The 27,872-nt window shown below is 55.5% G+C and overlaps 5 protein-coding genes across 16 annotated transcripts in view; all 5 read left to right on the top strand.

Annotated features, from left to right (window-relative positions):
• The window catches only part of LOC137846175 (uncharacterized), a 45,504-nt gene extending 25,867 nt beyond the window's left edge, over positions 1–19,637 (top strand). Inside the window, exon 14 of the mRNA XM_068663878.1 lies at positions 19,553–19,637. Within this exon, the coding sequence (XP_068519979.1) occupies positions 19,553–19,593 (41 nt within the window). The 3' untranslated portion in view covers positions 19,594–19,637. The remainder of the gene's footprint in view (positions 1–19,552) is intronic.
• On the top strand, positions 1,716–27,735 carry LOC137846233 (class I histocompatibility antigen, F10 alpha chain-like). 8 transcript variants are annotated; one of them, XM_068664063.1, is made up of 7 exons: positions 1,716–1,875; positions 2,012–2,275; positions 2,941–3,216; positions 3,312–3,584; positions 3,668–3,786; positions 19,110–19,142; positions 27,526–27,735. In XM_068664063.1, the coding sequence occupies exons 1-6, from the start codon at positions 1,758–1,760 to the stop codon at positions 19,134–19,136; spliced, it is 1,077 nt and encodes a 358-aa protein (XP_068520164.1). In that variant the 5' UTR covers positions 1,716–1,757; the 3' UTR covers positions 19,137–19,142; positions 27,526–27,735. The 8 variants fall into 8 exon arrangements, with proteins under 8 accessions (XP_068520164.1, XP_068520158.1, XP_068520157.1 ...); XM_068664057.1 differs by lacking the exons at positions 19,110–19,142; positions 27,526–27,735 and adding exons at positions 3,914–3,946; positions 5,569–6,419; XM_068664056.1 differs by lacking the exons at positions 19,110–19,142; positions 27,526–27,735 and adding exons at positions 3,914–3,946; positions 5,569–5,714 and having other exon boundaries at positions 3,668–3,769.
• LOC137846240 (class I histocompatibility antigen, F10 alpha chain-like) lies at positions 12,673–16,168 on the top strand. 2 transcript variants are annotated; one of them, XM_068664073.1, is made up of 8 exons: positions 12,673–12,831; positions 12,968–13,231; positions 13,888–14,163; positions 14,259–14,531; positions 14,615–14,716; positions 14,861–14,893; positions 15,066–15,098; positions 15,302–16,168. In XM_068664073.1, the coding sequence occupies exons 1-8, from the start codon at positions 12,714–12,716 to the stop codon at positions 15,319–15,321; spliced, it is 1,119 nt and encodes a 372-aa protein (XP_068520174.1). In that variant the 5' UTR covers positions 12,673–12,713; the 3' UTR covers positions 15,322–16,168. The 2 variants fall into 2 exon arrangements, with proteins under 2 accessions (XP_068520174.1, XP_068520175.1); XM_068664074.1 differs by lacking the exon at positions 15,066–15,098.
• Positions 16,944–27,735, top strand: LOC137846244 (class I histocompatibility antigen, F10 alpha chain-like). Of its 4 annotated transcripts, none has more exons than XM_068664080.1 (8): positions 16,944–17,108; positions 17,244–17,507; positions 18,138–18,413; positions 18,508–18,780; positions 18,864–18,982; positions 19,110–19,142; positions 19,320–19,352; positions 27,526–27,624. In XM_068664080.1, the coding sequence occupies exons 1-6, from the start codon at positions 16,985–16,987 to the stop codon at positions 19,134–19,136; spliced, it is 1,083 nt and encodes a 360-aa protein (XP_068520181.1). In that variant the 5' UTR covers positions 16,944–16,984; the 3' UTR covers positions 19,137–19,142; positions 19,320–19,352; positions 27,526–27,624. The 4 variants fall into 4 exon arrangements, with proteins under 4 accessions (XP_068520181.1, XP_068520180.1, XP_068520182.1 ...); XM_068664079.1 differs by lacking the exon at positions 27,526–27,624 and adding an exon at positions 19,553–19,651 and having other exon boundaries at positions 19,316–19,352; XM_068664081.1 differs by lacking the exon at positions 27,526–27,624 and adding an exon at positions 19,553–19,634.
• Positions 24,940–27,154, top strand: LOC137846235 (class I histocompatibility antigen, F10 alpha chain-like). The gene is made up of 5 exons (XM_068664064.1): positions 24,940–25,123; positions 25,257–25,520; positions 26,186–26,461; positions 26,557–26,829; positions 26,913–27,154. The coding sequence occupies exons 1-5, from the start codon at positions 24,955–24,957 to the stop codon at positions 27,137–27,139; spliced, it is 1,209 nt and encodes a 402-aa protein (XP_068520165.1). The 5' UTR covers positions 24,940–24,954; the 3' UTR covers positions 27,140–27,154.
• Positions 27,736–27,872: the final 137 nt, after the last annotated feature.

Below are 27,872 nucleotides of genomic sequence, written 5' to 3'. Positions count from 1 at the left end.
TGGCATCAATACCCCATCACATCAACACTGGCCCCATAGTGCATTACAATGCACCAGCAATTCAGTGCGGGTGGGAATAACAAGCAGTTGTAATTACAGCTGATATTACAATCACACCCCAGTGGGGCTGCTTTTGTAATGTCACAGCATAGGAGCTTGTCTTGACACTGACCTGAAAAAACCTCATTGGCCTGTGACAATTAATCAGCAATTACCATCAAAGGTGCTTTTAATGGTTTGAAGTCCTGGAATCTTACATGGAAGTTCAGCAATAAAATTTGCCAAAGATGCGTGAATTTTCCTGTTCTTTACTTTACACGCTATTCTACCTGCTCCAACCCACATCAGTTGCTTGCTGAACACCACAGGCTGGGCTGGGTTGGGGTGAGTTAAGGGATGGCAGGAGCCTGGCTATCTCCTCCAGCTGCTGCAGCCCAGAACCCTCCTGCCTGGTCACTGGAACCAGTACAGAGCAGGACAGGCAGGAACATCCAGTGCCATCCTGCCCAGATGTTGGAGCCCAGCCGGGTGCCCAGGGACCTGGCACTTCTGCTCAGGCTGAGGTTAGCAGCTGCCACTTTCTGAGGGTCAGCCAGCAGCCAAGCAGAGCACAGGTTCCACGGACAGACACAGGGACAGACACATGGACAGATACACACACGCGCACAGACACACAGAGACTCTTGACCCCAGAAGCCAGCACCAGGCCCATGGGCTGTGACTCGCCACCCCACTCCAGCTGCTGGCACTGAGCCCTGCACTGGCCTCACTCACCCTCACCCCAGTCACTAAATTGAAGAAAATGTTTAATGAGAAGTTACAGGAAGACAGGATAGACTGGTGATTGGGCACAGCGCTCAGCCAGAGAAGCAGTGATGGGTCCTATTTCACACACAGCTGGCCCCTTTCCTTCCTTTTCTGCCTCTGTATATCTTTGTTCCTTCTGCTCCCCTGCCCTGCACATCCCCCACCAGTCCCACACCACTCCCAGTCCAAGGTGCTCCTGGTTCACATCTTATCGATTGCAATGTCCAGGCTGATCTTCCTGGAAGCTGCGCCTTTGCTTGCTTGGTTGCCAACACGGAGTATGACGGGGACATTCCTTTTTTGTCACCGTGCCCATGTTGGTTCTGTCAGGTCTGTGTCCAGCTAGAGGTTGGTTTCTGCTTGCTTTTCCCCTTTCCCATTGGTTTCCAATGCATAAGGTCTCCAAATAAACTTGCTGAAAGAAACACTCTCCCTCTCCCATGCCCCCACCAGTCAGTGTGAGTGACCAGCTTTGGTTCTCACCACTGCTGCTCAGTCAGGCTTCCTCCAGTCTGGCTTCGAGAACTGACCCAGTAACTGCACAGACCAAGGTAAGAAATAGGAAGCATTGCCTTGGGGGTCAGGGAAGATATTGTGTGAAGTGAGTGTGGAGCCCTGATCCATGGTCCCACAGGTCCACCAGGGGCACAGCCGGAGATGGCTGAAGCAAGAGTAGAAGTGAGAAAGGAAGAGTCTCAGGGAAATCTGGTGTATGGCGCTCCCTTACACAGTAAAGAGCTCAGCAGTACACCGGGGAATCTGGTTAACCCGTTAGTTAAGCCGGAAGCCCAGACCCCGCACTGCCCGCAGTGCTTTCACTTTCGCTTCTGGCAACGTGCGGGACCGCGATCTACCCGGCGCCCGGTGACGTCATAAGAATTCCTGTTAGTCATTGGTAGAAGCGCGTCGGAGCCACCAATCGCGTCGCGGTATTGTGCCGGAGATTCCGGATGGCTTCGAGCTCCGGCGGCAGCTCGGGGCACAGCGGAGCCATGGGGCCGGGACAGGTGGGGGCCCTGGGCCTCGGCCTGAGGCTGCTGCTGGGGGTCCTGGGCGGAGCAGCGAGCGGTGAGTGGGAGTGGGGCCGGGCCCTCCCGGCACCGGGTCCCCCCGGGCCTCCCCTCTCCTCCCCTTCCCCTCTCGGCCCCCTCCGGGCTCGGCCTCCCCTCGGGGATGCCCCTCTCAGCCGCCCCTGTTCCCGCAGAGCCCCACTCCCTGCGCTATTTCGACATCGGGGTGTCGGACCCGAGCCCGGGGGTGCCGCAGTTCGTGACCGTGGGGTTCGTGGATGGGGAGGTCTTCGTGCGCTATGACAGCGAGACCAGGAGGATGGAACCCCGGGTGGACTGGATTGCGGCCAATACGGATCAGCAGTACTGGGACAGGGAGACTGAGAACTTACAGAGGAGTGAGCAGGTTTTCCACGTAGGCCTGGACACGCTGCGGGAGCGCTACAACCAGAGCAGGGGTGAGAGCGGGCTGGGCCACAGCTCTGCAGGCTGTGGGAGTGGGTGCTGTGGGAGGGGTGGGGGGGTCCCCAGCCCCAATGAGGCCTGGCCCTTCCCCCATGCTACTGCCCCAGCCCTGGCTGTGCTGTTCGGTCCCTGTGTGGTGTTGCTGTCATGGGGCTCCCAGCTGCCGTGTCCCAGCCCCACGATGCTGCTGGTGCCTTGTCCCACACCCAGAGGGGTGCTTCCAGACACAGCCCAGCCCCTTGCCACCCCTATGCTGCTCAGAATCCCCTATCCCAGAGCTAGGGGGCTCCAGGCCAACCCCTCCCAGCCCTTCCACATCCCCACAGCAGTCAGGACCCCCAGAGCCAGAGGGTATCCTGCCCCCATTGTCCCAGCCCCTTGCTTTTCCCATGGTGCTTCAGGCCTCTACCCCAAACCCTGAGGGATTCCCCCCACCCCATCTCAGCTCCTGGTCACCTCACAGCATTGACAACCCTGTACAAGGCCCTCGCTTCCTGAAAGTACTGTGGTGCTGGGCCCCAGCCCAGTCTTTCAGGGATGCAGCACTCTGGGACAGGGCAGTGTGTGGCACCCGCATGCGCTGCCAGTGGGGTCTGCACCTCATTAAAGGGCCAGGACTGTGGCTGCCCCTCACCCCCTGTCCCTCATTGTGTTTCAGGGTCTCACACGTTGCAGCGCATGTATGGCTGTGACCTCCTTGAGGATGGTAGTATTAGGGGGTTTCACCAGATTGGCTATGAAGGAAATGACTTCCTTGCCTTTGACAAAGACACGCTGACGTACACTGCAGCGGACGCTGCAGCACTAATCACCAAGAGGAAGTGGGAGCAGGAAGGGACTGATGCTGAGCGCAACAAGTACTACCTGGAGAACACCTGCATTGAGTGGCTGAGGAAATACATGAGCTTTGGGAAGGACGTGCTGGAGAGGAGAGGTGAGGCTGAGGGGGGATGCAGCACCGGGCTGTAAGCAGGAGCAGGGCCAGTGCAGGGAGCTCAGCCTGGCCCTTGCTGCCACCCCCTTCCCCAGAACGCCCCGAGGTTCGAGTGTCCGGGATGGAGGCCGAAAAGATCCTGACCTTGTCCTGCCGTGCTCACGGCTTCTACCCGCGACCCATCTCCATCAGCTGGCTGAAGGATGGCGTGGTCCAGGAGCAGGAGACCCAGAGGGGGAGCACCGTGCCCAACAGTGACGGCACCTACCATGCCTGGGCCACCATCGATGTCCTGCCGGGGAACAGGGACAAGTACCAGTGCCGTGTGGAGCATGCCAGCCTGCCCCAGCCCGGCCTCTTCTCATGGGGTGAGCCCAGCAGCATGGGATGTGCGGGAATGGAATGTTCAGGGGCTCCCCCTTCTCCTGCTGATGACCCTAATTTTCCCCAGAGCCACAGTCCAACCTGATCCCCATCGTGGTGGGGGTGGCTGTAGCTGTCGTGGCTGTCATCGCTGCCCTGGCTGGATTTGCTGTCTGGAAGAGCAAGCAGGGTAACGTGCCTGGGCAGGTGAGGCAGAGGGGTGGTGGAGGAAGGCAGGGTCTGGAGGGGCTGTATGAGGAGCTGGGGCACCTTTGGGAGGCCCCCAGCCTGGCCGTGACATGTGGCTGGTGCTGATGCTTTGTTCTGTCTGCAGGGAAGAAGGAGAAGGGCTACAATGTGGCACCAGGTGAGTGACAATGGCAGCATTGTCCCGAGCGTCTGCCCAACACTGGGGCAGTCCTGGGGCTCTGGTTTTTCTTGGGGCTCCCAGCATAGCAGTGCTCTGTTCCACTTATGGTGCTGCTGCCCTTCCTGTGCCTGCTGCTGGGCTGGGGCTCACAACCACTCCGCTCTTGCAGGCAGTGACGGGGGATCCAGCTACTTGTGCACAGGTATAGAATGAGGCTGTGGGTTAAGGCAGGAGCCCCAGGGAGGTTTTGAGGTCCCCGCTTGTCATGTCCTTTGTGGACTTTGTGTAGGCACAGTGAGCCTACACGTCAGTACATGAGGGGCCTCTTCTGTCTGAGTGAATTTGTTTGCCAGGACTTGTCACGAGAAAGAGAATCACAGAGGGGCTGGGGTTGGATGGGAGCCACAAGGATCACTGGGTCCAAATCCTGGGTCCTCAAAGGAAAACCCAAAAAATCAGACCCTGCTAATGAGAGTGTTAGCCAACTGCTTGAACTCTGGTAGGCATGATGCTGTGAGTGGTGCCCTGTGGAGCGTGTTCCAGTGCCTGACCACCCCATCAGTGAAGAACCTTTTTGTGATATCAAGCCTGAACCATCCCGGTTGCAGCTTCAAGCCATCTCCTCAGGTCCTAATCGCTGGTAACTGTGAGAATGAAAGTTGTCTCTTTGCAGTAGAAACTTCCACTAACCTTGCATATTCAAAAGTGATTGTGCATGCTTAACAGTGGGGGGTATGGTTGTCGTGGTAATGGTTGGTCAAGTAAAACTGTACCTACCTGGTATAGTAATAAGTGTCGAGTAGTTTGTGAACCTGTAGCACTCAGCCAATGAGGAAACAGGGGAGGAATCAAGTGTCAGCTAATAGGGAATATAAGGTTATGATGTACTTGCAGCACGTCCACCATTGCAATCACAAAAATGCTGCTTCAATGTCCTGGTTTCAGTTAGAACAGAATTAATTTTCTTCCTAGTAGCTGGTGGAATGCTGTGTTTTGGCTTAGGATGAGAAGAGTGCTGATAACACCCCAATGCTTTAATTGTTGCAGAGCAGTGCTTACACCAAGCCAAGGACATCTCAGCCTTTTGCTCTGTCCTGCCAACGGGCAGGCTGGGGGTGCAGTAAGAGCTGGGAGGGGACAGACCCAGGACAGGTGACCCAAACTAGCCAAAGGGGTATTCCATACCATCTGACGTCATGCTAAACAATAGATAGGGGTGGCTAGCTGGGGGGAGGGGGCCAGACTGCTCGGGGTTAGGCTGGGCATCGGTCAGCGAGTGGTGAGCAATTGCATTGTGCATCACTTGTTTGTACATATGATTATTACTTTCCTATTATCACCATTGTATTATTATTATTATTATTGTTATTATTATTTTTGTTATTATTATTTTCCTGTCTTATTAAACTGTCTTTATCTCAACTCACGGGCTTCACTTTCCATTTCTCTCCCCAGTCCCAGAGAGGGAGAGGGGAGGGTGAGCGAACGGCTGCGTGGTGTTTAGCTGCCGGCCGGGTTAAACCATGACATTCAATGAGATCCTAGCCTGAGCCTGTGTTATTGACTGCAGATTGTTTCTCACAAATTCGGGGCTCATCCGGGATCTAATCGCCTTCTAGGTAGCCCCATTACCAGTGCAGCTGGAAGGCATGCCCCGCTGCTTTCAGCCTGTGCCTTAGTGACGGTGGTTCTGCAGAGAGCTGACAAAGAATGGAGGCTGCTTGAGAAGACAGGATGGATGAAGAGTTAAGGAAGAAAGCAAGGCAGGCAGTCTGGCTTCGAGAACTGACCCAGTAACTGTGCACCGACCAAGGTAAGAAATAGGAAGCATTGCCTTGGCAGTGTGCTGGCCCTGCCCATGGCTCGTCGACCACTTTGGAGGAGCTGCCAGCTCTGGGTCTGTCTCTGTGCTCTCCTGGGGCTTCCCCAGCTTAGGAAATCCCCTCTAGGCTGCGGTGAATCAAGGAACATCTGCTGTATTGGGACTGGATGAAGGGAGAGAAATAATAGGGGAGAAAGCTACTACTGTGGGAACATGGGGCCGGTTTTTACAGACTGTGGATACCAGGACTGGGGGAACTGCCTACACCTGTAACTGAGGGCACCAAGGATGAGGAAACAGAACCCATCTCCTGGGAAGTGGAAAGGGAAAAGGCATTCAAAGCTATTACAGATGCCTTAACATCTGCCCCTGCACTGGGGGTCCCAGATTACTCAAAGCCTTTTGATTTATTTGCCCAGGGGAAGGGTCCAGCACACGCTCTTGTTCCTGCAGTCGGTAGCTGCCCATTTCTCCAGATCCCTCTTCGAGGCCTCTCCACCCTTGATAGAATCCACAGATCCTCCCAGTTCGGTGTCATTATCAACAACTTGATTGACAACTGTATTGATCAGTTTATGAATACCATATCTCAAGTGGACAATGCAATATATTGCTGGCATTGTTTAAAAAAAAAAACACAAAACCAAATACCACTGGATACTGAATTATGGTGCTTAGTAAAACCAATTCATTAAGCATTTTGATATCAACCCAAGTCATCCTACTTATTTATTCCCTGAAGCTCTAAATTATCAGCCACAACCTGTCAAAGCAAGCTCATGTAGCTGTCCAATCAAAAGTTTGGATTCCCTACCCAGTGTGCAATGAGCCTATCCTCACATTAGGTGGAGATATTGTCTGTTTCAGACTTGGGTGAGTACCAGGTGGTTTCTTGCTAAGCTGGCACACCTAAGGATTTCCCGTGCCACACTTTAGACCATCTCTTATCACTACATGTAGATGTTAGCACAGACCTCTAATTTCTAATTGGTTACATAATGAGCATACTGCTGGTTTGACAAAATCATTCTAGACATCCTCAGAGGGGAAGGGTCTCTTGTTGGGCTGGGGTCTCTCAGCCTAAGGGCATGAATTTGACTATTCTAATGAGGATAGTCCTCATTAGTATTAGCAACTCATACCTTTGTTTGTCAGCCAAGTATTTCTAAGAAGTTGATTGGTAGCACATTCAGTAGTATATGTCACATGGTGGCGGAGCTCAAGGAGGAGGTGGAGAGGCTGAGGGCCATCAGGGAATGTGAGCGGGAGATAGACTTCTGGAGCAACTCCCTGCAGGGCCTCAAGGAGAGGTACCGGGGTGAGACACCCCAAACGGGGGTGGACCCCCTGCCCTGTCGCCGTCGGACAGAGGGAGGGGATCTGGGAGTTGAGGAGGAATGGAAACAGGTCCCTGCGCGACATGGCAGGCGATGCCCTCCCCTTCTAGCCCCACCTTCCCAGGTGCCCTTACAAAACAGGTTTGAGGCCCTGGAGAATGAGAGATCAACAGCAACTGAGGAAGAGGTAGGAAGTGTTCCCAGGAGGATGCCTAGGGCGAGGAGGTCGACTCCACGCATCAGGACTGCCTCCACCAAGAAAGAAAGAAGGGTGATTGTCGTGGGAGACTCTATCCTTAGGGGGACAGAGGGCCCTATTTGTCGGCCTGACCCTACCCGTAGGGAAGTCTGCTGCCTCCCTGGGGCCAGGGTCAGGGACGTTGCCAGGAAGCTCCCCAACCTGGTACGCCCCTCAGACTATTATCCTCTTGTGATAGTCCAGGCAGGTAGTGATGACATTGATGACAGAAGCCTGAAGGCTATCAAAAGAGACTTTAGGGGGCTGGGACGGTTAGTGGACGGAGCAGGAGTGCAGGTAGTATTTTCGTCCATCCCTACGTTGACAGGGAGGGGTATGGAGAGGACAAGGAAAGCCCACCTGTTAAACACGTGGCTCCGGGGCTGGTGCCTACGCAGAAATCTTGGGTTTTTCGACCATGGGGCAGTTTACTCAGCACCTGGTCTGATGGCCGTAGATGGGTCCCTATCCTTTAGGGGAAAAAGGATCCTGGGCCAGGAGCTGGCGGGGCTCATTGATAGGGCTTTAAACTAGGTAAGAAGGGGGATGGGGCTGAAGCAAGGACTGTTGGGGCTGTGCCAGGGGGAGCAATGGCAAGGCCGGAGGATAAGGTAAAGGCCCAGCTGAAGTGCATCTACACCAATGCACGCAGCATGGGTAACAAACAGGAGGAGCTGGAAGCCATCGTGCAGAGGGCAGGCTACGACTTGGTTGCCATCATGGAAACGTGGTGGGACCAGTCTCATGACTGGAGTGCTGCGATGCCTGGCTATAGGCTCTTCAGAAGGGACAGGCAGCACAGAAGGGGTGGCGGTGTGGCTCTCTATATTAGAGAGTCTTTCGATGTTGTAGAACTCGAGGCTAGGAATGACAAGATCGAGTCCCTTTGGGTTAGGATCGGCAGGGACAACAAGGCTAGTGTCCTGGTCGGGGTCTGCTATAGACCGCCGAACCAGGATGAGGAGACGGATGAGGAGTTCTACAGGCAGCTGACAGAAGTTGCGAATTCGTCGGCGCTTGTACTCATGGGGGACTTCAACTTCCCTGACATATCCTGGAAGCACAACACAGCCCAGAGGAAGCAGTCTAGGAGGTTTCTGGAGAAAGTGGAAGATAGCTTCCTGACGCAGCTGATTAGTGAACCTACCAGGGGTGGTGCCCTGCTAGACCTTCTCTTCACAAACAGAGAAGGACTGGTGGAGGATGTGATTGTCGGGAACAGTCTTGGGCAGAGTGACCACGAAATGGTGGAGTTCACTATTCTTGGTGGGGCCAGGAAGGGAACCAGTAAAACCACTGTATTGGACTTTCGGAGGGCTGACTTTGGGCTGCTCAGGACACTAGTTGGTGGAGTCCCATGGGAGGCGGTTCTGAAGGGCAGAGGGGTCCAGAAAGGCTGGGCGCTCTTTAAGAGGCAAATCCTAATGGCGCAGGAGCGGTCTGTCCCCATGTGCCCAAAGATGAGCCAGCGGGGAAGAAGACCAGCCTGGCTCAACAGAGAATTGTGGCTTGAGCTTAGGAGAAAAAAGAGGGTTTATAATCTTTGGAAAATTGGGCAGGCCACTAAGGAGGACTATAAGGATGTAGCGAGGCTGTGCAGGGACAAGATTAGGAAGGCCAAAGCTCATCTGGAGCTCAATCTGGCTACTGCTGTTAAAGATAACAAAAAACGCTTTTATAAATACATCAGCACAAAAAGGAGGACTAGGGAGAATCTCCATCCTTTACTGGATGCGGGGGGAAACTTAGTTACAAGAGATGAGGAAAAGGCAGAGGTGCTTAATGCCTTCTTTGCCTCAGTCTTTAGTGGCAAAACCGGTTGCTCTCTGGATACCCAGTACCCAGAACTGGTGGAAGGGGACAGGGAGCAGGATGTGGCCCTCACCATCCATGAAGAACTGGTTGGTGACCTGCTACGGCACTTGGATGTGCACAAATCGATGGGGCCGGATGGGATCCACCCAAGGGTACTGAGAGAACTGGCAGAGGAGCTGGCCAAGCCCCTATCCATCATTTATCAGCAGTCCTGGCTATCGGGGGAGGTCCCAGCTGACTGGCGACTAGCAAATGTGACGCCCATCTACAAGAAGGGCCGGAGGGCGGACCCGGGGAACTACAGGCCGGTCAGTTTGACCTCAGTACCAGGGAAGCTCATGGAGCAGATCCTCTTGGGAGTCATCATGCGGCACTTGAAGGGCAAGCAGGCGATCAGGCCCAGCCAGCATGGGTTTATGGAAGGCAGGTCCTGCTTGACGAACCTGATCTCCTTCTACGACAAAGTGACGCGCTGGGTGGATGAGGGAAAGGCTGTGGATGTGGTCTACCTTGACTTCAGCAAGGCTTTTGACACCGTCTCCCACAGCATTCTCCTCAAGAAACTGGCTGCTCATGGCTTGGACTGGTGCACGCTTCGTTGGGTTAGAAACTGGCTGGATAGCCGGGCCCAAAGAGTTGTGGTGAATGGAGCCAAGTCCAGTTGGAGGCCAGTCACTAGTGGCGTCCCCCAGGGCTCGGTGCTGGGGCCGGTCCTCTTTAACATCTTCATCAATGATCTGGATGATGGCATTGAGTGCACCCTCAGTAAGTTTGCAGATGACACCAAGCTAGGTGCGTGTGTCGATCTGCTCGAGGGTAGGAAGGCTCTGCAGGAGGATCTGGATAGGCTGCACCGATGGGCTGAGGTCAACTGTATGAAGTTCAACAAGGCTAAGTGCCGGGTCCTGCACCTGGGGCGCAATAACCCCAAGCAGAACTACAGGCTGGGAGAGGAATGGTTGGAGAGCTGCCAGGCAGAGAAGGACCTGGGAGTGATGGTGGACAGTCAGCTGAATATGAGCCAGCAGTGTGCTCAGGTGGCCAAGAAGGCCAACGGCATCCTGGCTTGTATCAGAAACACTGTGACCAGCAGGGCTAGGGAGGTGATCGTCCCCCTGTACTCGGCTCTGGTGAGGCCGCACGTCGAGTACTGTGTTCAGTTTTGGGCCCCTCGCTACAAGAAGGACATCGAGGTGCTTGAGCGGGTCCAAAGAAGGGCGACGAAGCTGGTGAGGGGCTTGGAGAGCAAGTCCTATGAGGAGTGGCTGAAGGAGCTGGGCTTGTTCAGCCTAGAGAAGAGGAGGCTCAGGGGTGACCTTATTGCTCTGTATAAGTACATTAAAGGAGGCTGTAGAGAGGTGGGGGTTGGCCTGTTCTCCCATGTGCCTGGTGACAGGACGAGGGGGAATGGGCTAAAGTTACGCCAGGGGAGTTTTAGGTTAGATGTTAGGAAGAATTTCTTTATTGAAAGGGTTGTGAGGCACTGGAACGGGCTGCCCAGGGAGGTGGTGGAGTCACCATCCCTGGAAGTCTTCAAAAGACGTTTAGATGTAGAGCTTAGGGATATGGTTTAGTGGGGACTGTTAGTGTTAGGTTAGAGGTTGGACTCGATGATCTTGAGGTCTCTTCCAACCTAGAAATTCTATGTATTGGATGTTTCCTTACCAAATGGCCTTTCTGATCAAGTAGTTTTTTTATGAATCATCCTTTAGATATCCTCAAGGCCTGGATCATCTTGCCCTTGCCTTGAAGCACAGATTTTACAGCTTTTACCACAACACAAAGTTAACAATACAAACATAAATTGTTACTGGCATCAATACCCCATCACATCAATACTGGCCCCATGGTGCATTACAATGCACCAGCAATTCAGTATGGGTGGGAATAACAAGCAGTTGTAATTACAGCTGATATTACAATCACACCCCAGTGGGGCTGCTTTTGTAATGTCACAGCATAGGAGCTTGTCTTGATGCTGACCTGGAAACCTCATCGGCCTGTGACAAGGAATCAACAATTACCATCGAAGGTGCTTTAATGGTTTGAAGTCCTGGAATCTTACATGGAAGGTCAGCAATAAAAAATGCCAAAGATGCTCGAATTTTACTGTTCTTTACACGCTATTCTACCTGCTCCAACCCACATCAGTTGGTTGCTGGACACCACGGGCTGGGCTGGGCTGGGTTGGGGTGAGTTAAGGGATGGCAGAAGCCTGGCTGTCTCCTCCAGCTGCTGCAGCCCAGAACCCTCCTGCCTGGTCACTGGAACCAGTACAGACCAGGACGGGCAGGAACACCAAGTGCCATCCTGCCCAGATGTTGGAGCCCAGCCAGGTGCCCAGGGACCTGGCACTTCTGCTCAGGCTGAGGTTAGCAGCTGCCACTTTCTGAGGGTCAGCCAGAAGCCAAGCTGAGCACAGGTCCCACGGACAGACACAGGGATAGACACACACATGTGCACAGACGCACAGAGACTCTTGACCCCAGCAGCCAGCACCAGGATCATGGGCTGTGACTCGCCACCCCACTCCAGCTGCTGGCACTGAGCCCTGCACTGGCCTCACTCACCCTCACCCCAGTCACTAAATTGAAGAAAATGTTTAATGAGAAGTTACAAGAAGACCGGATAGACTGGTGATTGGGCACAGCGCTCAGCCAGACAAGCAGTGATGGGTCCTATTTCACACACAGCTGGCCCCTTTCCTTCCTTTTCTGCCTCTGTATATCTTTGTTCCTTCTGCTCCCCTGCCCTGCACATCCCCCACCAGTCCCACACCACTCCCAGTCCAAGGTGCTCCTGGTTCACATCTTATCGATTGCAATGTCCAGGCTGATCTTCCTGGAAGCTGCGCCTTTGCTTGCTTGGTTGCCAACAGAGTATGACGGGGACGTTCCTTTCTTGTCACCGTGCCCATGTTGGTTCTGTCAGGTCTGTGTCCAGCTAGAGGTTGGTTTCTGCGTGCTTTTCCCCTTTTCCATTGGTTTCCAATGCATGAGGTCTCCAAATAACCTTGCTGGAAGAAACACTCTCGCTCTCCCATGCCCCCACCAATCAGTGTGAGTGACCAGCTTTGGTTCTCACCACTGCTGCCCAGTCAGGCTTCCTCCAGTCTGGCTTCGAGAACTGACCCAGTAACTGCACAGAACGAGGTAAGAAATATGAAGCATTGCCTTGGGGGTCAGGGAAGATATTGTGTGAAGTGAGTGTGGAGCCCTGATCCATGGTCCCACAGGTCCACAAGGGGCACAGCCAGAGTTGGTTGAAGCAAGAGTAGAAGTGAGAAAGGAAGAGTCTCAAGGAAATCCGGTGTATGGTGCTCCCTTACACAGTAAAGTGATCAGCAGTACACCGGGGAAATCTGGTTAACCCGTTAGTTAAGCCGGAAGCCCGGTCGCCGCACCGCCCGGAGTGCTTTCACTTTCGTTTCTGGCAACCTGCGGGACCGCGGTCTACCCGGCGCCCGGTGACGTCACGAGAATACCGGTTACTCATTGGCAGACGCGCTACGGAGCCTCCAATCGCGTCGCGGTATTGTGCCGGAGCCGTGGGATGCCTTGGAGCTCTGGCGGCAGCTCGGGGCACAGCGGAGCCATGGGACCGGGACGGGCGGGGGCCCTGGGCCTCGGCCTGAGGCTGCTGCTGGTGGTCCTGGGCAGATCAGCGAGCGGTGAGTGGGAGTGGGGCCGCGCCCTCCCGGCACCGGGACCCCCCGGGCCTCCCCTCTCCTTCCCTTCCCCTCTCGGCCCCCTCCGGGCTCGACTGCCCCTCGGGGCTGCCCCTCTCAGCTGCCCCTGTTCCCGCAGAGCCCCACTCCCTGCGCTATTTCCACACCGCGGTGTCGGACCCGAGCCCGGGGGTGCCGCAGTTCGTGATTGTGGGGTACGTGGACGGGGAGGTCTTCGTGCGCTATGACAGTGAGACCAGGAGGATGGAGCCCCGGGTGGACTGGATTGCGGACAACGAGAACCAGCAGTACTGGGACAAGCAGACCAACATCGCACACAGTACTCAGCAGATTTACCGCTTGAACCTGGACACGCTGCGGGAGCGCTACAACCAGAGCAGGGGTGAGAGCGGGCTGGGCCACAGCTCTGCAGGCTGTGGGAGCGGGTGCTGTGGGAGGGGTGGGGGGGTCCCCAGCCCCACTGAGGCCTGGCCCTTTCCCCACGCTACTGCCCCAGCCCTGGCCGTGCTGTTCGGTCCCTGTGTGGTGTTGCTGTCACAGGGCTCCCAGCTGCTGTGTCCCAGCCCCACGATGCTCCTGGTGCCTTGTCCCACACCCAGAGGGGTGCTTCCAGACACAGCCCAGCCCCTTGCCACCCCCACGCTGTTCAGAACCCCCTGTCCCGGAGCTGGGGGGCTCCAGGCCACCCCCTCCCAGCCCTTCCACATCCTCACAGCAGTCAGGACCCCCAGGACCAGAGGGGCTCCTGCCGTCCATTGTCCCAGCCCCTTGCTTTTCCCATGGTGCTTCAGGCCTCCACCCCAAACCCTGAGGGATTCCCTCCACCCCATCTCAGCTCCTGGTCACCTCACAGCATTGACAACCCTGTACAAGGCCCTTGCTGCCCCAAAGTACTGTGGTGCTGGGCCCCAGCCCAGTCTTTCAGGGATGCATCAGGGCAGTGTGTGGTACCTGTATGCACTGACAGTGGGGTCTGCACCTCATTAAAGGGCCAGGACTGTGGCTGCCCCTCACCCCCTGTCCCTCATTGTGTTTCAGGGTCTCACACATGGCAGGTCATGTCTGGCTGTGACCTCCTCGAGGATGGTAGTATTAGAGGGTTTAGCCAGTATGGCTACGAAGGAAGAGACTTCATTGCCTTGGACAAAGATGCACTGACGTTCACTGCAGCAGATGCTGGGGCACAAATCACCAAGAGGAAGTGGGAGGAGGATGGGACTGTTGCTGAGCAGTGGAAGAACTACCTGGAGAACACCTGCATTGAGGGGTTGCGGAAATACGTGAGCTATGGGAAGGACGTGCTGGAGAGGAGAGGTGAGGCTGAGGGGGGATGCAGCATCAGGCTGGACGCAGGAGCAGGGCCAGTGCAGGGAGCTCAGCCTGGCCCTTGCTGCCACCCCCTTCCCCAGAACGCCCCGAGGTCCGAGTGTCCGGGATGGAGGCCAACAAGATCCTGACCCTGTCCTGCCGTGCTCACGGCTTCTACCCACGACCCATCTCCATCAGCTGGCTGAAGGATGGCGTGGTCCAGGAGCAGGAGACCCGGAGAGGCAGCACCGTGCCCAACAGTGACGGCACCTACCATGCCTGGGCCACCATCGATGTCCTGCCGGGGGACAGGGACAAGTACCAGTGCCGCGTGGAGCATGCCAGCCTGCCCCAGCCCGGCCTCTTCTCATGGGGTGAGCCCAGCAGCATGGGATGTGCGGGAATGGAATGTTCAGGGGCTCCCCCTTCTCCTGCTGATGACCCTAATTTTCCCCAGAGCCACAGTCCAACCTGATCCCCATCGTGGTGGGGGTGGCTGTAGCTGTCGTGGCTGTCATCGCTGCCCTGGCTGGATTTGCTGTCTGGAAGAGCAAGCAGGGTAACGTGCCTGGGCGGGTGAGGCAGAGGGATGGTGGAGGAAGGCAGGGGCTGGAGGGGCTGTATGAGGAGCTGGGGCACCTTTGGGAGGCCCCCAGCCTGGCCGTGACATGTGGCTGGTGCTGATGCTTTGTTCTGTCTGCAGGGAAGAAGGAGAAGGGCTACAATGTGGCACCAGGTGAGTGACAGTGGCAGCATTGTCCCCATCATCTGCCCATCACTGGGGCGGTCCCGGGGCTCTGTTTTTTCTTGGGGCTCCCAGCACAGCAATGCAATGTTCCACTTCTGGTGCTGCTGCCCTTCCTGTGGCAGCTCCTGAGCTGGGGCTCACAACCACTCCTCTCTTGCAGGCAGTGACGGGGGATCCAGCTACTTGTGCACAGGTACAGAATGAGGCTGGGGGTTAAGGCAGGAGCCCCAGGGAGGTTTTGGGGTCCCAGCTTGTCATGTTCCTTTGTGGTTCCCACCCGTATGCAGGGTGCTGCTGTGCCCAATCACTGCTTGGATTCCTGGGAAGACTCCTGGAGCAGTAGGTTTGGGACTGGGACATGGCCCCATATGACGCTGTCTCTTTTTGTCCCTGCAGGGAGCAACCCCAGTGTCTAACCGCTCTGCTTCAGCCCATGAGGGACCAGACAGCCCATGTGCACTTTCTGTTGCAGCTAGACATGGCCCTGTTCCCCCCAACCCCTCACATCTCTTATGTGCTACTGCAAGAGCAAAGTCACAGTATAATTACATCTGCACGCCTTCAAACAAAATAAATAGCCCAATGATTTGCTGATTTGCCACAAAGCGTGCCTGATGTCTGACCTGGAGTGGCATGTAGGAGGCGGTGGGCAAGTTGCGCGTATCCTGGCCTGGTGGGTCAGAGTTGCTCAGAGAAGGTGCATGTGGAAGTTGGGGAGGCATCGCTGGAGCCTGGAGCTGCATGCAGAAAGAGCTCAGCACAGTGAGCCTACACGTCAGTATGTGAGGGGCCTCTTCTGTCTGCGTGAATTCATTGTTTGCCAGGACTGGTCATGAGAAAGAGAAACACAGAGGGGCTGGGGTTGGATGGGAGCCACAAGGATTACTGGGTCCAAATCCTGGGTTCTCAAAGGAACACCCAAAAAACCAGACCCTGTGTCTGAGAGTGTTTGCCAACTGCTTGAACTCTGGTAGGCATGATGCTGTGATATATTCCCTGTGAAGCTTGTTCCAGTGCCTGACCACCCTGTCAGTGAAGAACCTTTTTGTGATATCAAGCCTGAACCTTCCCAGTTGCAGCTTCAAGTCATCTCCTCAGGTCCTAATCGCTGCTCACTGTGAGAATTAAAGTAGTGTCTTTGCAGTAGAAACTTCCACTAACCTTGCATATTCAAAAGTGATTGTGCAGGCTTAGCAGTGGGGGGTATGGTTGCCATGGTAATGGTTGGTCAAATAAAATTGTACCTACCTGGTATAGTAATAAGTGTTGAGTATTTTGTGAACCTGTAGCACTCAGCCAATGAGGAAACGGGAGGAATCAAGTGTCAGCTAATAGGGAACATAAGGTTATGATATACTTGCGGCACGCCTACCATTGCAATCCCAAAAATGCTGCTTCAATGAGATCCTCACATGAGCCTGTGTTATTGGCTGCAGATTGTTTCTCACAAATTTGGGGCTCATCCGGGATCCAATCACCTTCTGGGTAGCCCCATTACCAGTGCAGCTGGAAGGCATGCCCCGCTGCTGTCAGCCTGTGCCTTGGTGACGGTGGTTCTGCAGAGAGCTGACAAAGAACGGAGGCTGCTTAAGAAGACAGGATGGATGAAGAGTTAGGGAAGAAAGCAAGGCAGGCACTCTGGCTTCGAGAACTGACCCAGTAACTGTGCACCGACCAAGGTAAGAAATAGGAAGCATTGCCTTGGGGGTCAGGCAAGACTTTTGTGTGAAGTGAGTGTGGAGCCCTGATCCATGGTCCCACAGGTCCACAAGGGGCACAGCTGTAGATGGTTGAAGCAAGAGTAGAAGTGAGAAAGGAAGAGTCTCAGGGAAATCTGGAGTATGGAGCTCCCTTACACAGTAAAGAGCTCAGCAGTACACCGGGGAATCTGGTTAACCCGTTAGTTAACCCATAAGCCCGGTCCCCGCACTGCCCACATTGCTTTCACTTTCGCTTCTGGCAACGTGCGGGACCGCGATCTACCCGGTGCTTGATGATGTCACGAGAATACCGGGTAATCATTGGTAGAAGGGCTGCGGAGCCGCCAATCGCGTCGCGGGACGGGGCCCGAGACTCCGGATGCCTTCGAGCTCCGGCGGCAGCTCGGGGCCCAGCGGAGCCATGGGTCCGGGACGGGCGGGGGCCCTGGGCCTCGTCCTGGGGCTGCTGCTGTTGCTGGGGGTCCTGGGCGGAGCAGCGAGCGGTGAGTGGGAGTTCGGCCGGGCCCTCCCGGCACCGGGACCCCCCGGGCCTCCCCGTGCCTCCCCTTCCCCTCTGGACCCCTCCGGGCTCGGCCTCCCCTTGGGGCTGTCCCTCTCAGCCGCCCCTGCTCCCGCAGAGCCCCACTCCCTGCGCTATTTCTACACCGCGGTGTCAGACCCAAGCCCGGGGGTGCCGCAGTTCATGTCTGTGGGTTACGTGGACGGGCACCTCATCGACCGCTATGACAGCGAGACCCGGAGGGATGAGCCTGGTGCAGGCTGGATTGCAGCCAATATGGATCAGCAGTACTGGGACAGGCAGACCGAGACCTTACAGGGGAATGAGCAGGTTTTCCGCATGGGCCTGGACGCGTTGCAGGAGCGCTACAACCAGAGCAGGGGTGAGAACGGGTGGGGCCACAGCTCTGCCGGCTGCGGGAGCGGGTGCTGTGGGAGTGGTGGGTTGGTCCCCTTCCCCACACTACTGCCCCAGCCCTGGCCATGCTGATCAGTCCCTGGTTGGTGTTGCTGTCATGGGGCTCCCAGCCACCCTGTCCCAGCCCCACGATGCTCCGGGTGTCTTGTCCCACACCCAGAGGGGTGCTTCCAGACACAACCCAGCCCTTTGCCACCTTCATGCTGCTTCATGCTGTACCGGAGCTAGGGGGCTCCACGTCTTGGCCTTCCACATCTCCACAGCAGTCAGGACCCCCAGAGCCAGAGGGGCTCCTGCCCCCATTGTCCCAGCCCCTTGCTATCCCCATGGTGCTTCAGGCCCCCACCCCAAAACCTGAGGGATTTCCCCTACCCCATCTCAGCTCCTGGTCACCTCACAGCATTGACAACCCCGTACAAGGCCCTCTCTGCCTGAAAATATTCTGGTGCTGGGCCCCAACCCAGTCTTGCAGGGATGCATCAGTCTGGGACCCGGCTGTGTGTGGTATCTGCATGCGCTGCTAGTGCGGTCTGCACCTCGTTAAAGGGCCAGGACTGTGGCTGCCCCTCACCCCCTGTCCCTCATTGTGTTTCAGGCTCTCACACATGGCAGCGCATGTATGGCTGTGACCTCCTCGAGGATGGTAGTATTAGGGGGTTTGAGCAGTATGGCTACGAAGGAAGAGACTTCATTACCTTGGACAAAGATACGCTGATGTACACTGCAGCGGACGCTGCAGCACTAATCACCAAGAGGAAGTGGGAGCAGGAAGGGACTTATGTGGACCGGACAAAGTACTACCTGGAGAATACCTGCATTGAGTGGCTAAGGAAATATGTGAGCTATGGGAAGGACGTACTGGAGAGGAGAGGTGAGGCTGAGGGGGGATGCAGCACCAGGCTGTAAGCAGGAGCAGGGCCAGTGCAGGGAGCTCAGCCTGGCCCTTGCTGCCACCCCCTCCCCAGAGCGCCCCGAGGTTCGAGTGTCTGGGATGGAGGCTTACAAGACCCTGACCTTGTCCTGTCGTGCCTACGGCTTCTACCCGCGACCCATCTCCATCAGCTGGCTGAAGGATGGCGTGGTCCAGGAGCAGGAGACCCAGAGGGGGAGCACCATGCCCAACAGTGATGGCACCTACCATGCCTGGGCCACCATCGATGTCCTGCCGGGGGACAGGGACAAGTACCAGTGCCGCGTGGAGCATGCCAGCCTGCCCCAGCCTGGCCTCTTCTCATGGGGTGAGCCCAGCAGCATGGGATGCGTGGGACTGGGATGTTCAGGGGCTCCCCTTTCCCCTGCTGATGACCCTAATTTTCCCCAGAGACACAGTCTAACCTGATCCCCATCGTGGCGGGGGTGGCTGTAGCTGTCGTGGCTGTCATCGCTGCCCTGGCTGGATTTGCTGTCTGGAAGAGCAAGCAGGGTAACGTGCCTGGGCGGGTGAGGCAGAGGGGTGCGGGAGGAAGGCAGTGGCTGGAGGTGCTCTGTGAGGAGCTGGGGCACCTTTGGGAGGCCCCCATCCTGGCTGGTACACGTGGCTGGTGCTGATGCTTTGTTCTATCTGCAGGGAAGAAGGGGAAGGGATACAACGTGACGCCAGGTGAGTGACGGAGGCAACAATGTCCCCCACGTCTGCCCATCACTGGGGAAGTCTTGAGGCTCTTGGTTTCTCTTGGGGCTCCCAGCACAGCAGTGCTGTGTTCTGCTCGTGGTGCTGCTGCCCTTCCTGTGCCAGGTCCTGGGCTGGGGCTCACAGCCGCTTCTCTCTTGCAGGCAGTGACGGATGGGGGATCCAACAGCTCAAACACAGGTACAGAATGAGGATGAGTGTTAAGGCAGGAGCTCCAGGGAGGTTTTGGGGTCCCCGCTTGTCATGTCCCCCTGTGGTACCTGCAATCAGGGTGTTACTGTGCCTAACTGATCCGTGCCTTCCCTGGGGGAATTCTCAGAGTAGCAGGTTTGGGATGAAGATGTGGCCCCATATAATGCTGCCTCTTTTTGTCCCTGCAGGGAGCAAGCCCAGTGTCTATTGGCTCTGCTTCAGCCCATGAGGGACCAGAAGGCCCCCTGTGCACTCACTGCTTCAGCTGGATCCTCATTCCCCCAACATCTCACATCTACCTATCAGCTACCACAAGAGCATTGCCACAGCATAATTGCCTATGCACACCTTCAAACAAAAGAAACAGCCCAATGAATTTCTTATTTGCCACAAAGTGTTCCTGGTGTCTGACCTGGAGTTGTGGGTGGGAGCGGCTGGGCAAGGTGCTCCTATCCCAGCCTGGTGGGTCAGGGTTGCCCAGAGAAGCTGCATGGGGAAGTTGGGGAGGCGTCGATGGAGGCTGGGAGCTGCATGCAGAAAGAGCTCAGCACAGTGAGCCTACACGTCAGTACATGAGGGGCCTCTTCTTTCTGAGTGAATTTGTTTGCCAGGACTGGTCACGAGAAAGAGAATCACAGAGTGGCTGGGGTTGGATGGGAGCCACAAGGATCACGGTGTGCAAATCCTGGGTCCTCAAAAGACCACCCAAAAAATCAGACCCTGTGTCTGAGAGTCTTAGCCAACTGCTTGAACTCCGGTAGGCATGATGCTGTGACTGGTGCCCTGTGGAGCTTGTTCCAGTGCCTGCCCACCCCATCAGTGAAGAACCTTTTTGTGATATCAAGCCTGAACCATCCCGGTTGCAGCTTCAAGTCATCTCCTCAGGTCCTAATCGCTGGTCGCTGTGAGAATGAAAGTTGTCTCTTTGCAGTAGAAACTTCCACTAACCTTGCATATTCAAAACTGATTGTGCATGCTTAACAGTGGGGGGTATGGTTGCCGTGGTAATGGTTGGTCAAGTAAAACTGTACCTACCTGGTATAGTAATAAGTTTCGAGTAGTTTGTGAACCTGTAGCACTCAGCCAATGAGGAAACAGGGGAGGAATCAAGTGTCAGCTAATAGGGAATATGAGGTTATGATGTACTTGCAGCACGTCCACCATTGCAATCACAAAAATGCTGCTTCAATGTCCTGGTTTCAGTTAGCACAGAATTAATTTTCTTCCTAGTAGCTGGTGGAATGCTGTGTTTTGGCTTAGGATGAGAAGAGTGCTGATAACACCCCAATGCTTTAATTGTTGCAGAGCAGTGCTTATACTAAGCCAAGGACATCTCAGCCTTTTGCTCTGTCCTGCCAACGGGCAGGCTGGGGGTGCATAAGAGCTGGGAGGGGACAGACCCAGGACAGGTGACCCAAACTAGCCAAAGGGGTATTCCATACCATCTGACGTCATGCTAAACAATATATAGGGGTGGCTAGCCGGGGGGAGGGGGCCGGACTGCTCGGGGTTAGGCTGGGCATCGGTCAGCGAGTTGTGAGCAATTGCATTGTGCATCACTTGTTTGTACATATTATTATTACTTTCCTATTATCACCATTGTATTGTTATTATTATTATTGTTATTATTATTTTTGTTATAATTATTTTCCTTTCTTATTAAAACGTCTTTATCTCAACTCACGGGCTTCACTTTCCATTTCTCTCCCCAGTCCCAGAGAGGGAGGGGGGAGGGTGAGCGAACGGCTGCGTGGTGTTTAGCTGCCGGCCAGGTTAAACCACGACATTCAATGAGATCCTAGCCTGAGCCTGTGTTATTGACTGCAGATTGTTTCTCACAGATTTGGGGCTCATCCGGGATCTAATCGCCTTCTAGGTAGCCCTATTACCAGTGCAGCTGGAAGGCATGCCCCGCTGCTTTCAGCCTGTGCCTTGGTGACGGTAGTTCTGCAGAGAGCTGACAAAGAATGGAGGCTGCTTGAGAAGACAGGATGGATGAAGAGTTAGGGAAGAAAGCAAGGCAGGCACTCTGGCTTCAAGGACTGACCCAGTAACTGTGCACAGACCAAGTTAAGAAATATGAAGTATTGCCTTGGGGGTCTGCTGGCCCTGCCCATGGTTCGTCGACCACTTTGGAGGAGCTGCCAGCCCTGGGTCTGTCTCTGTGCTCTCCTGGAGCTTCTCCAGCTCAGAAAACCCCCTGTAGGCTGTGGTGAATCAAGGAACATCTGCTGTATTGGGACTGGATAAAGGAAGAGAAATAATAGGGGAGAAAGCTACTACTGTGGGAACATGGGGCCGGTTTTTACAGACTGTGGATACCAGGACTGGGCGAACTGACTACACCTGTAACTGAGGGCAGCAAGGATGAGGAAATAGAACCCATCTCCTGGGAAGTGGAAAGGGAAAAGGCATTCAAAGCTATTACAGATGCCTTAACATCTGTCCCTGCACTGGGGCTCCCAGATTACTCAAAGCCTTTTGATTTATTTGCCAAGGGGAAGGGTCCAGCACACGCTCTTGTTCCTGCAGTTGGTAGCTGCTCATTTCCCATTTCTCCAGATCCCTCTGCAATGCCTCTCCACCCTTGATGGAATCCACAGATCCTCCCATTTTGGTGTCATTATCGACAACTTGATTGACAACTGTATTGATCAGTTTATGAATACCACATCTCAAGTGGACAATGCAATAGATTGCTGTCATTGTCAAAAACAGAACAAAACAAAAAACAAACAAACAATCAAACAAAAAACACTGGCTACTGAATTCTGGTGCTTAGTAAAACCAATCCATGAAACATTTTGATATCAACCCAAGTCATCCTACTTATTCCCTGATGCTCTAAATTATCAGCCACAGCCTGTCAAAGCAAGCTCATGTAGCTGTCCAATAGAAAGTTGGGATTCCTTACCCAGTGTGCAATGAGCCTATCCTCACACTAGGTGGAGATATTGTTTATTTCAGAATTGTGCAAGTGCCAGGTGATTTCTTGCTAAGCTGGCACACCTAAGGATTTTCCGTGCCACGCTTTAGACAATCTTTTATCACTACATGTAGATGTTAGCACAGTTCTCTAATTTCTAATTGATTACATAATGAGCATACTGCTGGTTTGACAAAATCATTCTAGACATCCTCAGAGGGGAAGAGGCTCTTGTTGGGCTGTGGTCTTTCAGCCTAAGAGCATGAATTTTACTATTCTACTGAGGATAGTCCTCATTAGTATTAGAAACTCATTCCTTTGTTTGTCAGCCAAGTCTTTCTAAAAAGTTGATTGGTAGCACATTCAGTAGTATATGTATTGGATGTTTCCTTACCAAATGGCCTTTCTGATCAAGTAGGTTTTTTTATGAATCGTCCTTTAGATATCCTCAAGGCCTGGATCATCTTGCCCTTGCCTAGAAGCACAGATTTTACAGCTTTTACCACAACACAAAGTTAACAATACAAACTTAAGTTGTTACTGGCATCAATACCATGAGGCCCCATGGTGCATTACAACGCACCAGCAATTCAGTGCGGGTGGGAATAACAAGCAGTTGTAATTACAGCTGATATTACAATCACACCCCAGTGGGGCTGCTTTTGTAATGTCACAGCATAGGAGCTTGTCTTGACACTGACCTGAAAAAAACTCATTGGCCTGCGACAATTAATCAGCAATTACCATCGAAGGTGCTTTTAATGGTTTGAAGTCCTGGAATCTTACATAGAAGGTCAGCAATAAAAATTGCCAGAGATGCTCAAATTTTACTGTTCTTTACATGCTATTCTACCTGCTCCAACCCACATCAGCTGGTTGCTGGACACCACGGGCTGGGCTGGGCTGGGTTGGGGTGAGTTAAGGGATGGCAGGAGCCTGGCTATCTCCTCCAGCTGCTGCAGCCCAGAACCCTCCTGCCTGGTCACTGGAACCAGTACAGAGCAGGAGAGGCAGGAACACCCAGTGCCATCCTGCCTAGAATTTGGAGCCCAGCCGGGTGCCCAGGGACCTGGCACTTCTGCTCAGGCTGAGGTTAGCAGCTGCCACTTTCTGAGGGTCAGCCAGCAGCCAAGCTAAGCACAGGTCCCACGGACAGACACAGGGACAGACACACACACGCACACAGACACACAGAGACTCTTGACCCCAGCAGCCAGCACCAGGATCATGGGCTGTGACTTGCCACCCCACTCCAGCTGCTGGCACTGAGCCCTGCACTGGCCTCACTCACCCTCACACCAGTCACTAAATTGAAGAAAATGTTTAATGAGAAGTTACAGGAAGGCAGGATAGACTGGTGATTGGGCATAGCGCTCAGCCAGACAAGCACTGATGGGTCCTATTTCACACACAGCTGGCCCCTTTCCTTCCTTTTCTGCCTCTGTATATCTTTGTTCCTTCTGCTCCCCTGCCCTGCACATCCCCCACCAGTCCCACACCACTCCCAGTCCAAGGTGCTCCTGGTTCACATCTTATCAGTTGCAAAGTCCAGGCTGATCTTCCTGGAAGCTGCGCCTCTGCTCGCTTGCTTGCCAATATGGAGTATGACAAGGACGTTCCTTTCTTGTCACTGTGCCCATGTTGGTTCTGTCAGGTCTGTGTCCAGCTAGAGGTTGGTTTCTGCTTGTTTTTCCCCTTTTCCATTGGTTTCCAATGCATGAGTTCTCCAAGCAACCTTGCTGGAAGAAACACTCTCCCTCTCCCATGCCCCCACCAATCAGTGTGAGTGATCAGCTTTGGTTCTCACCACTGCTGCCCAGTCAGGCTTATGTCCCCTTCAGGTCTAACTTATGGCTTACTCTTTTTCTTATTATCCCTCATCCCAGTGAAGGAGGTCCTTGGCCAGATTCCCCTAGGGAGCAGACATTCGCCTTCCACATGCCCTTACAGCCTGCCTGGGCTGCACAGCAAGCAGTGTCCTGGGCTGCAGCAGGAGCCGTGTTGGAGCAGGCCAAGGGAGGTGATCCTTCACCTCTGCTCAGTGCTGGTGAGGCCACCCCTGGGGCACTGGGCCCAGTGCTGGGCTCCCCAGCACAAGAGAGACTTGGAGAGAGTTCAGCGAGGGCCATGAAGGCAACGAGGGTGCTGGAGCACAGGGGGCTCCATCTGAGCACCAGAAAACTTTGTCACGGTGTGGGCAACCATATGCTGGGACAGGTTGGTGGAGTCTGCATCCTTGGGCATATTCAAAAGCCTCATGGGCATGGCCACAGACAACTGGCTCTGAGTGGCCCTGTCCTGCCTAGTCTGCGGGTGGAGGACAGGAGGTGGTGATGGAGACAGCCCCCAGTGGGGTCCTGCCCAATGCCAGCTGCCCCCGCTCCTGGGGACAGCCCTGATTGGGACACGTCCTGGGTACCCCATCGCTGAGTGGGTGGCCCCTGCTCTCCCTGAGCGCTGCTGCAGCCCACAGCAGGGCCGAGAAACGTGGGGGCTTAGGGGGGAGGGCGAAAAGTCCGGGTGGGGCCGGGATTTCCCGGTCCCCAGCCCCCCTCCCCCTCCGCGGCGCTCTCAGCGCTTTCGCTTTCGCTTCTGGCAACCTGCGGGACCGCGATCTACCCGGCGCCCGGTGACGTCACGAGAACACCGGTTACTCATTGGTAGATGCGCTGCGGAGCCGCCAATCGCGTCGCGGGGCGGAGGTGGAGACGCGGGATGCCTTCGAGCTCCGGAGGCAGCTCGGGGCACAGCGGAGCCATGGGACCGGGACGGGCGGGGGCCCTGGGCCTCGTCCTGTGGCTGCTGCTGGGGGTCCTGGGTGGAGCAGCGAGCGGTGAGTATGAGTGGGTCGGGCCCTCCGGGCACCGGGACCCCCCGGGCCTCCCCTCTCCTCCCCTTCCCCTCTCGGCCCCCTCCGGGCTCGGCCTCCCCTCCGGGCTGCCCCTCAGCTGTCCCTGTTCCTGCAGAGCCCCACTCCCTGCACTATTTCTACACCGCGGTGTCGGAACCGAGCCCGGGGGTGCCGCAGTTTGTGGCCGTGGGGTCCGTGGACGGGGAGGTCTTTGCACGCTATGACAGTGAGACCAGGAGGACGGATTCCATGATGGACTGGACGTCGGCCATCGATGACAAGCAGTACTGGGAGAGGAACACCCAGATTGCTCAGAATGCTGAGCAGATTTTCCGTGGGCACCTGGAGACGCTGCGGGAGCGCTACAACCAGAGCAGGGGTGAGAGCGGGCTGGGCCACAGCTCTGCAGGCTGTGGGAGCGGGTGCTGTGGGAGGGGTGGGGGGGTCCCCAGCCCCACTGAGGCCTGGCCCTTCCCACACGCTACTGCCCCAGCCCTGGCCATGCTGTTTGGTCCCTGCTGGTGTTGCTGTCATGGGGCTCCCAGCTGCCCTGTCCCAGCCCCATGATGCTGCTGGTGCCTTGTCTCACACCCAGAGGGGTGCTTCCAGACACAACCCAGCCCCTTGCCACCTTCATGCTGCTCAGAACACCCTGTCCCAGAGCTCGGGGGCTCCAGGTCACCCCCTCCCAGCCCTTCCACATCCCTACAGCAGTCAGGACCCCCAGAGCCAGAGGGGCTCCTGCCCCCATTGTCCCAGCCCCTTGCTTTCCCCATGGTGCTTCAGGCCTTCACCCCAAACCCTGAGGGATTCCCCCCCACCCCATCTCAGCTCCTGGTCACCTCACAGCACTGACAACCCCGTACAAGGTCCTCGCTGCCTGAAAGTATTCTGGTGCTGGGCCCCTGCCCAGTCTTTCAGGGATGCAGGACTCTGGGAGAGAGCAGTGTGTGGCACCTGCATGTGCTGCCAGTGGGGTCTGCAGTTCGTTAAAGGGCCAGGACTGTGGCTGCCCCTCACCCCCTGTCCCTCATTTTGTTTCAGGGTCTCACACATGGCAGCGCATGTATGGCTGTGACGTCCTCGAGGATGGTAGTATTAGGGGGTTTGATCAGTATGGCTACGAAGGAAGAGACTACATTGCCTTGGACAAAGACACTCAGACATTCACTGCAGCGGACGCTGCAGCACAAATCACCAAGAGGAAGTGGGAGACGGAAGGAACTTTTGCAGAGCAGATGAAGTACTACCTGGAGAACACCTGCATTGAGTGGCTGGGGAAACACGTGAGCTATAGGAAGGATGTGCAGGAGAGGAGAGGTGAGGCTGAGGGGGGATGCAGCACCAGGCTGGACGCAGGAGCAGGGCCAGTGCAGGGAGCTCAGCCTGGCCCTTGCTGCCACCCCCTTCCCCAGAACGCCCCGAGGTCCGAGTGTCTGGGATGGAGGCTGACAAGACCCTGACCTTGTCCTGCCGTGCTCACGGCTTCTACCCGCGACCCATCTCCATCAGCTGGCTGAAGGATGGCGTGGTCCAGGAGCAGGAGACCCAGAGGGGCAGCACTGCACCCAACAGTGACGGCACCTACCATGTCTGGGCCACCATCGATGTCCTGCCGGGGGACAGGGACAAGTACCAGTGCCGTGTGGAGCATGCCAGCCTGTCCCAGCCTGGCCTCTTCTCATGGGGTGAGCCCAGCAGCAGGGATTGAGTGGGACTGGGATGCTCATGGGCTCCCCCTTCCCCTGCTGATGGCCCTAATTTTCCCCAGAGCCACAGTCCAACCTGATCCCCATCGTGGTGGGGGTGGCTGTTGCTGTCGTGACTGTCATCGCTGCCCTGGCTGGATTTGCTGTCTGGAAGAGCAAGCAGGGTAACGTGCCTGGGCGGGTGAGGCAGAGGGGTGCGGGAGGAAGGCAGGGTCTGGAGGGGCTGTATGAGGAGCTGGGGCACCTTTGGGAGGCCCCCAGCCTGGCCATGACATGTGTCTGGTGCTGATGCTTTGTTCTGTCTGCAGGGAAGAAGAAGGGCTACCATGTGCCACCTGGTGAGTGATGGAGGCAGCAATGTCCCCATCATCTGCCCATCACTGGGGCAGTCTTGGGGCTCTTGGTTTCTCTTTGTCTTGGTTTCTCATGGCTGCTTCTCTCTTGCAGGCAGCGATGGGGGATCCGACAGCTCAAACACAGGTATGAGGCTGTGGGTTCAGGCAGGAGCCACAGGGAGTTTCTGGGGTCCCAGCTTGTCATGTCCCCCTCTGGTACCTGCAGTCAGGGTACTGCTGTGCCCAACTGATTCGTGGCTTCCCTGGGGAAACTCTCAGAGTAGAAGGTTTGGGATGAAGATGTGGCCCCATATGACACTGTCTCTTCTTGTCCCTGCAGGGAGCAACCCCAGTGTCTAATCGCTCTGCTTCAGCCCATGAGGGAACCAGATGACCCATGTGCACTCTGTGCTGCAGCTGGATGCAGCCTCATTCCCTCAACCTCTCGCATCTCCAATCAGCTACCACAAGAGCAATACCACAGCATAATTGCATCTGCATGGCCTTCAAACAAAATAAACTGCCCAATGATTTGGTGATGTGCCACAAAGCGTGCCTGGTGTCTGACCTGGAGTGGTGGGTGGGAGCGGGTGGGCAAGGTGCTCCTATCCAGGCCTGGTGGGTCAGGGTTGCCTAGAGAAGCTGCATGGGGAAGTTGGGGAGGCATCGATGGAGGCTGGGAGCTGC

The sequence above is a fragment of the Anas acuta genome, chromosome 31 (genome assembly GCF_963932015.1).
Source record: "Anas acuta chromosome 31, bAnaAcu1.1, whole genome shotgun sequence".
Lineage (NCBI taxonomy): Eukaryota > Metazoa > Chordata > Aves > Anseriformes > Anatidae > Anas > Anas acuta.
Note: the sequence above shows the minus strand (reverse complement) of the source record. Positions and strands in the feature narration are given on the sequence as shown.

Coding starts and splice junctions, on each gene's coding strand:
- LOC137846233 (XM_068664055.1), top strand. CDS start 1,758: ATGGCTTCGAGCTCCGGCGGCAGCTCGGGGCACAGCGGAGCCATGGGG. Junction 1,876..2,011: donor CCTGGGCGGAGCAGCGAGCG/GTGAGTGGGAGT, acceptor CTGTTCCCGCAG/AGCCCCACTCCCTGCGCTAT. Junction 3,947..5,568: donor GGGCTACAATGTGGCACCAG/GTGAGTGACAAT, acceptor ATCGCCTTCTAG/GTAGCCCCATTACCAGTGCA.
- LOC137846240 (XM_068664073.1), top strand. CDS start 12,714: ATGCCTTGGAGCTCTGGCGGCAGCTCGGGGCACAGCGGAGCCATGGGA. Junction 14,164..14,258: donor GGACGTGCTGGAGAGGAGAG/GTGAGGCTGAGG, acceptor CCCCTTCCCCAG/AACGCCCCGAGGTCCGAGTG. Junction 14,717..14,860: donor TGTCTGGAAGAGCAAGCAGG/GTAACGTGCCTG, acceptor TTCTGTCTGCAG/GGAAGAAGGAGAAGGGCTAC.
- LOC137846244 (XM_068664078.1), top strand. CDS start 16,985: ATGCCTTCGAGCTCCGGCGGCAGCTCGGGGCCCAGCGGAGCCATGGGT. Junction 18,414..18,507: donor GGACGTACTGGAGAGGAGAG/GTGAGGCTGAGG, acceptor CCCCCTCCCCAG/AGCGCCCCGAGGTTCGAGTG. Junction 18,781..18,863: donor GCCTGGCCTCTTCTCATGGG/GTGAGCCCAGCA, acceptor AATTTTCCCCAG/AGACACAGTCTAACCTGATC.
- LOC137846235 (XM_068664064.1), top strand. CDS start 24,955: ATGCGCTGCGGAGCCGCCAATCGCGTCGCGGGGCGGAGGTGGAGACGC. Junction 26,462..26,556: donor GGATGTGCAGGAGAGGAGAG/GTGAGGCTGAGG, acceptor CCCCTTCCCCAG/AACGCCCCGAGGTCCGAGTG. Junction 26,830..26,912: donor GCCTGGCCTCTTCTCATGGG/GTGAGCCCAGCA, acceptor AATTTTCCCCAG/AGCCACAGTCCAACCTGATC.